The sequence below is a fragment of the Crocodylus siamensis genome, chromosome 2 (genome assembly GCF_052110815.1).
Source record: "Crocodylus siamensis isolate JL-2025a chromosome 2, ASM5211081v1, whole genome shotgun sequence".
NCBI classification, from domain to species: Eukaryota; Metazoa; Chordata; order Crocodylia; family Crocodylidae; genus Crocodylus; species Crocodylus siamensis.
The window spans coordinates 169,502,162-169,516,173 of record NC_143396.1 but is presented as its reverse complement, the minus strand read 5'-3'; the positions used below and the strand labels follow the sequence as shown (position 1 = coordinate 169,516,173).

The 14,012-nt window shown below is 48.6% G+C and overlaps 1 protein-coding gene across 4 annotated transcripts in view; it reads right to left on the bottom strand.

The window, feature by feature from the left end:
• STX3 (syntaxin 3) overlaps window positions 1-13,309 on the bottom strand; it is a 32,145-nt gene extending 18,836 nt beyond the window's left edge. Inside the window, exon 1 of one of the 4 annotated variants that reach the window (XM_090032213.1) lies at window positions 12,933-13,309. In XM_090032213.1, coding sequence (XP_089888339.1) covers window positions 12,933-12,962 — 30 coding nt within the window. In that variant the 5' untranslated portion in view covers window positions 12,963-13,309. The remainder of the gene's footprint in view (window positions 1-12,932) is intronic. The other 3 variants (XM_090032211.1, XM_090032210.1, XM_090032212.1) reach the window with 3 other exon arrangements.
• Between the last annotated feature and the right edge of the window lie 703 nt (window positions 13,310-14,012).

The following is a 14,012-nucleotide window of genomic DNA, read 5'->3' as shown; positions in this document are numbered from 1 at the left end:
CCCAGGCCCAGCCCAGAAGCACAGCCATACTTCACAGCACCACTAACAGGGCAACATCAGCTACACAAAAGACCCCCACAGTGCAGCTTATCCTGTTCCTCCCCCTTCTGCAGCAAGCCCTAGTTAAAAGCTTGGGGGCTTGGCACAATGCCCTGGAATTCACATTCTGGCAGTTTGAGAGAGGCCAAGGAAGCATGCTGTAGGGCAAGGACTGTCCAGAGAGGGTCTGACTCTGCTTCCCTAGCTTTGTATCTCTGTGGACAAGGAGTGCTACCTGCAACAGCCTGGATTCAGATCACAGGTCTACTAAAGTTAGTGCAGTTAGTTTGGGCTCAATCCCAGTATGACTGAGAATCCAGCCCTGCCACCCTGATCAGCTAGACACTTTGCATGGGTGTAAATGGCTACACAAGATGCTAGACACTAATAAACCACAGGGACTGCTGTGCAGCAGTGCATTATGGAAGAGCCCTCCCTGCCTCTGCAAGTCCTGCTTAGGTACACACTTAGCAAAAACCAGCCTGTATGACCTCAGCTGTTGAAGTGGTACATCAGTACAGGACATGTCTCATTCAGACAGGACCCACAGCACACAGGGATTGAGAGAGAGGTCAAAGGCAACACTTTGAACAGCACCCAGCAGCAATGAGATGTATAGCAGGCAAGCAAAATATGCTCCACAACAACTGATCACCACCTGCCCTGCCCAAAACTTAGCAGTAGTCTTCCAAGATGGTCTCATTGCTACAATCCCACCCAGAGGTCCCCAGAACAGCCATGACTGAGGCCTGCCTCTGAATGAAAAATCAGCAAACTGCTCATCCAATGGAGATGGTAAGAGGTAGCAATAGCTCCCCAAAGGTCCAGCGGGTATGGATGCGGCACAAAAATGGCAGACATGCAGTCACTCGCTTTAGTACAAAGGAGTAGCACTGATACCAGCTAAGGGCCCAGATGATTCCCCAAAAGTAGCTAGTAGGGTCTACAACTTTTATGGGCTGTGCTGGTAGCCAGTTCACTCTCATCCATGCACTAGTCTCAGCCAAGTGCAGGGATCATGATTTGAGTCTACTGAAGAAACACCCAGGTGAGTATCATCAGCTCAGTGACAACAGAGGAAGCTGTTTGTGTGTGGAGCAGTAAGAACCCTGTGAAAGGAAGCCCTTGGGGCCACCCTCTGGGACAACCCTGGGAGGTGTAATGAAGTCAGTAGAACATGACTTTGGGGCAAAGCATCCACACCAGAAGCCAGGCAGGTGATCCAGGCTGACCTGGACAGATTCAGCAAATGGGCGGACAAGAACCTGATGGTGTTTAACACGGAAAAATGCAAGGTTCTCCACCTTGGGAGGAAAAACCTGCAGCACCCTTATAGGCTCGGCAGCACTACGCTGGCTAGCATTATGGAAGAGAGACTTGGGGGTCATCGTTGACCACAAGATGAACATGAGCCTGCAATGTGATGCTGCAGCTAGTAAAGCGAGCAAAATGCTGGTTTGCATCCACAGATGCTTCTCAAGCAAATCCCAGGACATCATTCTCCCGCTGTACTCGGCCTTAGTGAGGCCGCAGCTGGAGTACTGTGTCCAGTTTTGGGCTCCACAATTCATAAAGGATGTGGAGAAGCTTGAGAGAGTCCAGAGAAGAGCCACCCGCATGATCAGAGGTCAGGAAAACAGACCTTACGACGACAGGCTGAGAGTCATGGGGCTCTTTAGCCTGGAAAAGCGCAGGCTCAGGGGTGATCTGATGGCCACCTAGAAGTTTATCAGGGGTGACCACCAGTATCTGGGGGAAAGTTTGTTCACCAGAGAGCCCCAAGGGATGACACGGTTGAATGGTTACAAACTACTGCAAGACTGTTTCAGGCTGGACATAAGGAAGAATTTCTTTACTGTCCAAGCCCCCAAGGTCTGAAACTGCCTGCCATCAGAGGTGGTTCAAGCACCTACACTGAACACCTTCAAGAGTAAACTGGATGCTCATCTTGCTGGGATCCTATGACCCCAGCTGACTTCCTGCCCTTCGGGTGGGGGGCTGGACTCGATAATCTTCCGAGGTCCCTTCCAGCCCTAATGTCTACGAAATCTATGATGGCACCCAAGCCAGCTGTGGTCTACAGATGAGTGAAGGCCCCTCCACAGCCCATTGTATTAAAGACAGCTGACAGCTCTATGTCATTAATGTGCCTGCCTCCTCTCTGCCCTTACCAAAAGACTAGTCAGTGACAGTGGCATTGACTATCTCCTGGTCAACAAACCAACCTAAAGAACTGCAAGATCTCCAGACATAGGCATAATGGCTATAAAGAGTGCTGTGGGTCAGGACTCCAGCAAAAGGGATGGTGTCAGGGGAGGAAGCTTTCTGAGCCCTCATCGCAGTCTGTTGCACTAGGGTCATGAAGGCTCACCTTTGCCTGCCACAGCTCACATGCATAACCAATATGAATGCTTCTAATATGCTTAGAAACTATTGGTCAATGGTCCAGGACAAAGGTCTTGACCAATTCACTTGACCAGGACTTCACCAATTCACAAAATGGGCCACTGTTTGTATCAGACTACTCATTAGCAAGGCCTACTTCTATAGCTCTCATCACTGCAAAACTAAGCCTTTTAACTGTTAGCAGATTTTATCCTCCCACACTGCCACTGAAAATCGAGTAAGCTGATGTTTTACAGAATGGAAACTGAGTCTCAGAAAGAGCCTGTGATGGAGATGGGATATCTATCCAAGTCTCCCAAGCTTCAGTTTAGTGTCCTGCAGTCTATCCAGCTGTGGGTCCCTCAGCAAAGAAACAGAGTTTCTGCCCTAACCAGGCAGATTGTAAGAAGCTGGAGAGGGACAGAAATGCTCAGGGGGCAGGATGTGCTAAAGGTTGTGGAAAGATTGATAGAGGGCCACATATGTAACCCACACCAATGTAAGGTGGCAATCTGTCCATTTTTATGTTACCTGGCCCACAGAGGCAGGCAGACAAGCCAGCCACATCTTGGCTAATGCAACCAGGGGGCACTCAGCTCAGGCAGCAGTAGTGACAGATGTGCAACAATCCAGAAGTTCCCCAGTTCAAATACTGCAACTGATGAGGCTTCTCCTATATGGGAGAGTGGTGTTATGCCTGACTTGGCTTCAAAGATAGGAGTGTGAGGTGGGTAAAAACCTATCTGAAAGGTCTAAATCACCAGGGAAGGAGAGAAACAATCTTTGTGGGCACAAAACGGAGACTAAGGGGATGACATGGAAGAGAGGACAGCTGGGCTGAATGGCAGGAAGGATTTCTGATGGGCTGCGAAACAAGTCCCCAAGGGAAATGGTGAAAGCCCTGATGCATTTAAAAGAGACTAGGCCAAGCACTCAGAAATAGAGAAAAGGGCAAAGCCCTGCATGGAAGGACACTTAAAATATGCCAGAAAGGCTATTTTCCAGCTGTAATTTCTATAAAGGACAGCAGTTTTTGGTCACTTATAACCTGGGCCTGGATTGGAACTGGTGACCTAGGAGGAAGAAGCTCTTCTGATCCCCATAGCCATCGGCTCCCTGCAGTGGCCGAGAGGTTTAAAGCAAACCCAGCACCACTACTGCAGGGATCAAGAGCAGGGTAAGCTTGAGAGGCCAGAGCAAGGAGACAGGGAGTGAGTTTCCCCAGCCCAGAGGAGGGGCCCTTTGAGGATCTGTCCAACAACAGAGATGCCAGGGAGAGTCTGTTCAGACACACCACAGTCGCGCGGGGGGGGGGGGGGTGTCAGAGGTTAACTCAGATGAAAGGTCACTCAGCCATCTGCATTCATGAGGAGCCAAGCTAATCTTACATCTGGTCCTGCCCCACCATCCCCCATGTGCACACAGAGCCAAGGTATTAACAGACTGCAGCCCTGGAGGGGTGGAGCGTCCCTGCTCTCGTGTGAAAGGTGTCCATACAGGCATACCAGTCCCGCCCCAGCTCAAGACAGACAGCAGTTCCCCTGGACAACACCCCCACACTCAGACATGGCTGTTCCCTCCCCCTCATATCCCAAAGGGACAGCTACTCCCCTAAAACACACAGAGAAACTCTCCATGTACCCATGCACACACCCTTGCCATCAGGTTTTTCCAGTCTCCCCCTCCCCATCCCCTGGTGTTTAAAGGGCAGGAGAATTTCTGGTCTCAGTTCCAAGCTTTAACTTTTACCCCAACTCAATTCCTCATGCCAGACTCTTGGTATAAAGTGGTGGATAAATACCAAGGCACACAAACACACGCCCCCCCACAGCTGCTGCCCGAGGAAAGCCAGGACAGATGGCTGGCTTCCCTGTCTAATTGCATTACACCCTTCCCAATGCCCTCTGCAGAGGCAAAGGAGGAGGGGAGGAGGGGGGAAAAATAGCTCCAGCTTTTAGCCTGCCACCTTCTTAACAGGAACAGAGAGAGCAGGAGGCAGCGATAACAGGTGGAAGGAGAAGGCAGAGAGAGACAAGTGCCCCAGTGTGGGGAAGATTTGCTATGGCCAAGATCGTTTTGAAATGTCCTTTCTTCTTGTGGAGGGGAGGGGTCAGGAGAGGGACAATCCAAGCTCCTGCTATTTTGACTACCCCATATGGGACTAGGGCTCAAACGAGGGCAGGGTGCTGGGAGTTTGGTTTCAGTGATATCTGCACAGCTAGGGCATCACTGGAATAACAGAGGGACTGTAGATCCACAGCAAGGGGCACCAGCAGAGCTGCAGGGGTGGCTGGGATGGCAGGGCAGAACTGACGTGATTTTATTATTATGAATATATTCCAGATCAAATCAGCCAAATCACATCGACTGGACAGAACTCAATCATTCCAAAAAACCATATCAAATGAGCAGGCAGAACTCAATCATTCTAAATATGATGTACAGCGCTACAACCGGCAAGCATCCTCCACCCCAGGCTCTCATCCTCGGACTTCGGATACTCCCAAACCCATTGGCAGGCATCCTCAATGCAGGCCCAAGCCCAGAGTTCTTGGGATTCGGATGCCCCACTGAGACACTTGATCTGAGCCAAAAGGTGAAGAAGTGAGGTGAATTTATAACAGGTAACTAGGAACACTGGTCAATTCAACAAGAAACAGCAGCTCCCATTCCAGTACCGTGTTTCACTTAGCCCTGTCCACAGAGAGAGAATATGATCCCTGCTGACTTCCTGCCCCTGGGGCGGGGTTGGACTTGATGATCCTCCGGGGTCCCTTCCAGCCTGAATGTCTATGAAATCTATGAAATATTTAAGCAACCAGGGGGAAAATAAAAGCAGGCCCATCTACAGCTACGCAACTCTTGGGCACTGCTCAGGGAAGGCAGCTGTAACCTGGATTGCTGCTGGAGCAACCATCCCTCCCCCACAACCTACTGTACTCCTAACACGGCTGGTCAAAGAGTCACTTTGAAAAGCAGGGGTGGAAAGGGCCCAGACTGAGTCACCATACCAGTTTACAGCTGAAACTTCAGACAGTGCTCAGACTGTCTCTTCCCTTGCTACTCATTAACCCCTCACAGCCTGTCACAACACATTTGGACTTGATCCTGCATGGGAAACCACACAGTTGACTTTTAGCTGTGCCTTAATACAGCCCCATTTACAAAAGTACTTGAACAGCAGTGTCCTTACAATATTTAGCCTTATGAGACATTTTAGGGGAGGCTGGGGAGCGGGGGAGGGGTTAGGAAGGGAGGAAGGGCGGAAAGGTGTAATCCCCTAGCTCACAGCACAGGAACGGAGGCACAGAGAAGGTAAGTGACTTACTTGCCCAGGGTCACACAGAGTCTGTGGCAGAAGAAGTTAAATCCCTCCCATGTGGCAGGCTGGCTTCCTGACTACTAGACCATGTGTACTTTGAGCCCCTATTGCAGGACCAAGGACTCTGACTGCCAGCACCTTGGGGCTAGGCCTATTTTTCTATTTGTTCTATAAGGAGCCCAGCAGAGAAAGGAAATGAAAGTGCCCCTTGAGGAATCCCCTTACATTAAATTCTACCATGGGGGTGATAATAACTACCTTCTCATTGTGCCTCCTATAAGTAGCTGTAAAACTATAAACCTAAGTGTCATTACCAAGGCAATCAGACAATCTGATGCCATACAAAAGAAGAAGAAATCCCACCACCAACAGAAGGGAAGGTTATATGCTGACTCCCAGGTTACTGTCCTACCAGGGATGCTAAATTGCTGAGGCTCACACATACCACTGAAATCTGCATTTCATCCTATGGTGTTATCTTTGAGATTATCTGCCTCTCCCCTGCTGCCCCCTTACCCCTGTTCCACCCCAAAGGCTGCTTTCCTCTTTTGCTATTTAGCCAAGGGTCTCTATTGTGGGCCAGTTCAGCTGCCTATATATGTGCTTGGGCAAGATGATGGAGGGGAGAGCGTATTAATTACAGCAGTTCCTGGACAGCCACTCTAATTAAAACAGCTCACTGTCACTATATTAAGACCCTACACATTTCAAAATGGCTATGGGATTCTCTCTAAAGTTCGTTCAGTGAGGTTTAGATAAAGCGCCCCTGTGGCTATTTTGAAACACATGCAGGCTTAATACACACGATGGTGAGACAACGATAGAGCGTTCGAATTAGAATGTGAGCTAGCACATTTATAGGCACCCAAAGTGTCTACCTTCTGGCCTCACCTCCCTGGGAGACAGGGATGTTCATGCTGAAGCTACAGCTAAACTCCCTACTACAAATCCTACATCAGCTTCATGCTCCCATGGAACCAACCCTGTCCCTTTTGCATTATTTAGAATCATGTGCGACTAACCCAATGTCAGGCCCCATAGGCAAGGGCAGCCCCCCCCCCCCACACACACACACACCTGCCTTCCCTACTTTCCTTCTCCCCCATATCAGTTCTCTGCCTCTTACTTGTCCTTTCTGCCTAGCGTTGGAAGCCCCAGCTAACACCCCCCTGATGCACAGAGTTATGGGTACCATCAAAAGCACTCTGTCTCCAGTTTGAACACTGGCAGGAGAAGGGAAAAGCAAGATGCCCTGGACCTTAACCAAGACAGGAGTCATAGTTAAAAGCGAACCTCTCAGGCCTAATTTGTTCAAACTAATTTGAGCAAAAGAATAAACACTGTTGTGAATGGGATCAGAGCTGCTCATCCATGCACCCAAGGTCCCATACTGCTAATACTATACAGAAATTCTTCCTTGCAAGAGCAAGAGGCCTTTTGGCTTCTAGGAACACTAGATAGAGAAAGATCTATTGCTTTTCAATCTAGCAAGTGGAAACAGTGCTCCTTATGGGCACAAGACTGTTTGTAGCACAGTTAATGAGCCATTAGGTTCAATAAGGCTGTAATTATACCTTTCAAATGGCTTCCTGCATCATTCAGGCTAGAACAGCATGCATAACACTATGTTGTACAGCATGGTGACAACAGACACAGATGCCCCTGTCCCAACTCCCCCCCACACACACGCACAGTTTTTAATATGGCTGACAGTTATTAGTAGCAACAGGTTGGAGTCCTGGTGCTCTGCTGCTCCTGAGCTGCCACTGATGTTATAAGGAACATCATATGAATAGACAGTAAAACTATTTCCAGGGGAAATATTGCGATTAACACCTACAGCTCTTACCAGGTGTGGCTGCAAACTGATGTTGACTGTAGTCTATTAAGGGCAGAACTCTTCTACTTGCCATTAACTAGAGTCCATTGGTTCATTGCCCACCGGGAATTCCTTAAAGCATGTGACAGGCAGAGTTCTCTTTGATTGGCTGGCATCACTCACTGAATGGCCTGCAGACTGAATGGCCTTACGGAACAGAGAAATAAGCCCACATTGATCATGATGTTAATTTGAAAGTATCACCTCTCTAATCTTTGCCTACACAGGGAAACTGACCAGGCAAAGCTACTCCAAAACTAACTCTTCTGCCATTTCTGCCATGGAATATCTCCCCACAAAGATGCACTATTCAGGGATGAGAGCCACTCAAATCCAGAATGACAAGCGTGCTTCCAATGCAGAATAATTATTCTGGAGTAGAATCATGCAGTGCCATCCTGCAACAGCTATGCAGTCCAGAGGTAAATACCTTAGGCAACTCTGAGGACTGTAACATCATGTTGGAAAGATCCTGAACCTACCACTTTCACAACAGTACCCGGCTGTCACCAAATCTACCTCTGCTTGGCTGGTACCATAACACTGAGCATCTCCATAGCCTGGGACACGGGCAGCCCTGCACAGGACCCCCAGAGGAACAGTCAGTTGACTCTGAACTGGTTGTTAGCTCTGCACTGTCTTCAGGACACTCAGAAAGATAAAGCTGAACTTTGCTCCAGCTAGAGCTGGCCAAGCATTAACCACAAAAGTTGCCTGGCCTGCTCGTTGTGGAGGGAGGCAGAGGAGCCGAGGAGATGGCTGGTGATTAAACTGTGCACTGGAAGACTGCCTGCTGCAATCCACACAGTGATGGACGCAAAGATCTCACTTCTGCCGTTTCCTTTTTTTGCATATAGACCCAGTTTTAATTGTTATCACATCTAAACAAGAAAACCCCAGCATGTTTACATATCACATGGTTCTGTGGCTTTTCATTGTTTCATACGTGCAAGGCCAGGACAAAAACCAAAATGCAACTTCCCACTTACGTGGCACTTCTCAATTTGAAAAAAAGACCCCAAGATGTCAGCTGCTAAGGAGCTGGGAAATCCATGGTTTAGTGTGAACAAGGGCAAAAAGTGACAATGGTTTACGTGCCATCAGGGAGCATCACCAAATACAAAATAACCCTAAGAAAGCCATGCTTTTATGCCAATTGAGTTGTCCTTCTCCTAGTACCACTTTAGTCGTAACCTACTGAGATTCCTGATACAGGCTAGAATTAGGATCATAGCCAAGGAACAAAGGGCTGTATACAACTTATATTCTGATAAAGTCAGTAGTAGGATTGGAGGGTTGTTGTACCAATGATACTCTAGCAAATGTGTGAGAAGCAAGGGGGGGGGGTTTGTTTTGTTTCTTTGGGGGGGAGGGGGTTGCTTTTTTTTATTATACCTTCTACCAGACCAACAGTATAATTGGGAGAGTTGTTAGACAAGCTTTCAGACAAAGTGTCCTTTTTCAGGTCTGGGGAAGAACTAAAGAAGGGCATTTTGTGCCTGAAAGCCTGTCTAACACCTGCCCCCCCCCACACACACACACCAGTTAAACAGTTGGTCCAATAACAGATATCACCACCAAAAAAAGAAAAAAACTAAACAAACAAACAAACAAAAATTAGAAAAAAATTGTTTTGGCTTGAGTTAAACTTTTGATTCTGGGTCCAACAAAATATTTAGTTTTGCTGTGGTATAATTAAACCTCCTTTAAAATTGAATACCTTTCAGGGTTCTTTTCTGAAAGAAAAAAAAAAATGTCATTTTGAGTCAAATAATGCAAGCGTTTCATTTTTTTTTTTTTTAATACTCAGGTATTTCATTTTGATGTTTTTGGGTGCTTCACCAACAGAAAAGCAAAACAGACAGATTTGCAAAACCTTCAGGGAGTAGCTGACTGCATTTTTCTCTCCGTCTTGCCAAAAATAGTTGAAGATTTCCTCCCCAGCTCTTGTTGGGACAGACCTAGGATTGTATCCAAAAATGGTGAAGAGCTGTCCTCCTCGCCACCTGCTTTTCATATCCTGGTAAGATCACCATGTCTGGACAGACTTGGAGTCCTACCTATGCAGAGAACTGTCCTGGTAGTGACCCCCGGTCAGCCAGACCCCTCTTAAGAACACCTCCTTTTGCTTGTCCTCTTGCTCTCACTGCCCGTTTGGGACTCCAGTCCTCCAAGGAATAAAAATAAAATTAATCCCCTTCTCTCTGTTCCAAGCTTTTTATCTCCTCTTCCCCTGGCTGATGGCTTTGTAATCCCGGGTAAATCCTCGTCAATCTTTCCCTCCCCTCCACGCCCCCACTTCTCTCTCAGCCACTGACACAGACAGAAAACTAATCAACTCTCTGGTGTGGCAGTGAGGGGAGAGCACAAAGGAAAAAAAAAAAGAAAGCCAGCCCTGCTTCCTCCTCTCCTGCCAGCTCCCCACAAAAGTAACGGGAAGAGGGATTTCTATTGAAATCTATTGCTTACATATAGCCCCTAGGGGCAAAGAGGAGAGGGCCCTTGCTCTAGAGGGGCTCATCTGGCCTGGAAAAGAAGGGCCTTTGCTTCCCAGGAGGTGGAAGAAATCAAGAGAGAGATCTCAATCAGAAGATGACTCTCTTTCTTGATCAGGCCAAGACATTTGTATCTGGGGGGTGGAAACAGGGAGGGGATTAATAAAGCAGGCCAGAAGTGATTTGGTTTCTTGAGGAAGTGTGGGAGCAGATTTCTAATCCAACCTGCTGCTTCCCTGTGAGATGACCCATCTTTAGTGATGGTTCAGCTCTCCCCTCAGGGTCACAGGTCTAAGGATGCTCAGGGCTTTCCTCAAAGGGTAGAGGCATCAGCCTGCACGAAGGGGGTTGGGTATTCCCACTCAGGGTCCTGAGGAGCTACCTCCTTTGCTATGTCTGCCTTCTACCCAAGTCATAAAAGTAGTAACAAGACTTTGCCTCTCCACATTTCATTCTGGGATATAGCACTGTACACCATTAGCCCCATTTTATAGATGGGACAACTGAGCCATGAGAAAGAATTGGGTTAGCACCCTTCTCAAGGCTACACAACTAGTCAAAGGCAGATGACCCCTAGGCCTCTGTTCTGACCATAAGACCACACTTCCTTATGCGCCCAATTCCCAGCCTGCTAGAGGGGTACAACCACCCTGGGCTGAGGCCTTCAGGCGAGGATGTCGCTGCTTCAAGCAATGGGAGTACAAGAGAAAGGGTTTGTTCTTCATGCCCCTTCAACAAGGCACTTTCAAAGATGGAAGATTCCCCTCCACACTGAACACGTGCTTTCCACCATTATGTGACTGCAAGATAAATCCTGACTCTTCCAAAAGTGCAGACACTATGACAAGGTGTGCTGCTCTGTGTATGGTACCAACAGTGGGCAACTTCCTCTTCCCTGCCCACAGCTCTGGTCTCCTGCTGCCCCACTTCTTATAAGCAGTACTGATGCTACCTCATACCCACTGCCAGTGCAGGGCGGAGTTGCGGGGAAAAGGAGGTTATAAGGGCACCAGCTAACCCAGCAGGATGGAAAGAACAAGCCTGCTAGGCCTTGGATTCCATGCCTCTAGAAAAAGTCATTTGATTTTATCTGAAGTCTATTTTATATTTTATCTGAAGTCTAATGCTTCTGAGCAATTAAGAGTACATGAGGTGGTCCCAATGCCAATACCAGCATTGACTAACTGGCCATCTTCCACTAGGCATAGCCCCAAGGCATGACACACAGCACATAAGTGACCCTAAAAGAACTGAGCACTGAGCACAGTTCCTGGGGCCTCACAGGAGATCGGACAACAAAGGAGTCGGAGGCCTAGTCCCACAGGGAGCTGCCAAGCTGCTCTGCCATAACGATGCAGCATACACACCTCCCAAGGGAGCACCTGAGTGACCCTACAATAACACTGCATCAAGCATGGCCCTAGGAACTCTTGTGAGAGCAAGAAAGCAAGTGCTTAACCCAAAGGAAGGAGTTGCATGAAACCCTACAACAGCACACCATGCGCAGCCCCCAAGGAAGCGCTGTGCTGCTCAGAATCAGGGACTTTCAGCAGATCTTCTCTTCCCTAACAGCCTGTGGCTGTTCTCTTTACTCCTGCCCAAAGAAATACTTTCCCTTAGTGATGTATGGGGCCTTTATGACCCACAGATAGCACTGGAGTGGCACACAGGGGCTGTAGCATTGCTCCAAGGAAGTGGCTGCAATAACGTTCTAATAACAAGGCTCTGGGGATCCTGAGCGACTCAGCAGTAACAGTACAGCATGCACAGCTAGAGGGGGGCTGTCAAACACTGCTCCACCCCCCGCCAAACACTTAAAAACCAAAGCAGATAACTCTAGAGCAAAAAGGCTATCCTCCCCAAATTAACCTATCCTAGGTCGCCTCAGTAGCCAAGTATGATGTGGAGAGTGGGGTAGGATGGTCTGCGAGTGGGGGGGGGGTGTCCAATGCAGTAGCAGAGGAGCACTCAGCTTTTGGGCAGGGGATGCTGTTCGGACAAGGCCTGGCTGCAGGTATAAACGTTAACGGACTGTCTGAACAGTAAGAGGAACAGCATCCAAAGAGGAAAAGAAAAGGAGGAAGTTGTTGAGTTGACTCATTCCAGCTTGAGACTGCTGCGAGCAGAGGGTGGCGGGGGCAAGGGTGGCGAGATGGTGCCAGTGCCAAGATCTCCTCAGCCCAACCCCTTCCCCTGACTGTCCCAGGACCCTTCCTCTCCAAGCCACACTTGTCTGTGGGTCCCCACTCTCAGCTTGGCCCCTCCCATCCTCATCCCTTTTTTGCTCCCAGGATGCCAACCCCCCCCTCCCCCTCCACCTCCCCCTTACATATTGCTCCCTCGTGACTCTGAGCCACCGCATCTAGAAATTCCTGGAGCAAGATACAGAAGGGGCATTACCCCTCCCCCCTGCCACATATTCCTAGGGGAGGGGGAGGGGGCAGGGCTGATCCCCAGCTTGTCACATAAATCCCAGCACTTCAGACTGCCCCCCAATCTCTTTTGCTGAGACCCTCTCTCTATCTCAAACAGAGCGAGCTCTGGAGCTGGGAATAGAGAAATACCGTGGGAGAAAAAGCAAATGCAATTGCTTCAATGCTTCTCCCAGCATTTAAAGCTGTCACTGTGGCACCCAAGTCCCCTGACCTGCTAAGTGCTACATGAGAGCTAGGTATTACACCAGCAGCAACACGGGACCACCATTCCCCAGTAACACTGAGCACCCCAAAGCCAGAGGAATCCGCCCTCTCTGCCCCCAGTTCTCCCTTGTGTGGCTCATGCCTATGCCAAGCAATGACCAAGGGGCACTCACGGCTTTCAGCTGCTCCAGCCGGTCCTTCATGCTGCCCAGGTGAGCAGCCGCTTCTCTCAGTAAGCAGAGGGCAAACAGGTGAGCTCCCCAGAGGGAGGCTTTTTCCAGGAAGTCTCAGCCCAGGCCCAGTCCCTGCAGATGTCAAAGGTGGACGAGCCTTCTTTTTTTCTCTTCCTTCCTTCCCTCACTAGGAGGAGTGTTTGAGTCTTGTTAGACTACATTTAAAAAAAAAAATCCCACCCCCACCAACACACGTGTGCTGCTGTTATTTTTGCCCCCCAACACTCTCAGCCTATGTCTGTGTGTGTGTGCCTGATCCTCCTGCTCTGAGCTAGCCCCAGCTGCTAATCCACAATGACATACACAGTGAGAGAAAGGAGGAGGGATAGAGAAAGACTCAGAGGGAAGGGGAGGAGACAGACAAGAACCACCCACTTTACCTGAGCAAGGGAATCAGCTTCACCAAAACCTCTTAAAGGGACACAGGTCAGGCCAAAGGAGGGAACTCAGAAGAACTCTCCTAGCTGCTGGCAGAATTAAAATGCTCCAAGAAAGTATTCTTATATTTTGTGCATTTTTTAAAAATCAAATGAGGTTTGTTTTTTTGTCCAGCTGGTTGATCTGTAGCCTCTGGCCCCACCCTAGCCAGATAAGTGTGAGAAACATGGGGAAACTGAGGTTTGTTGATTATAGCCATGTTGGTCTAAGGGCACAGGCAGAAAAGGTTGTTCAGGTAAATGTGATATCTTTTATTAGACCAACCAAATAGTTGGAAAAATTGTTCTTTGCCAGCTTTTGGGCACAAACACCCTTCTGCAGGCATACGGAAAGTCTGCTGGTGTTATGTGTTCTCCATGGTAGAAGAAGCCATTAGGCAAAATGTGGGGCTGTGAAAATGCAAATACATGGCAGTAGGATCAGAGGAAAACTGAGGCTGAAACTGAATAGAAACTACCTGTGTTCCCAGCAGGCTTGTCTGTTTCTAAGGAGGGAAAGGCACAGATTCAAATTCCTTCTAATTTCATCATTTTGGGAAAAACTCAGGGTCCTGATTCTGCAGTGGGTTTCATGCAATCAAAA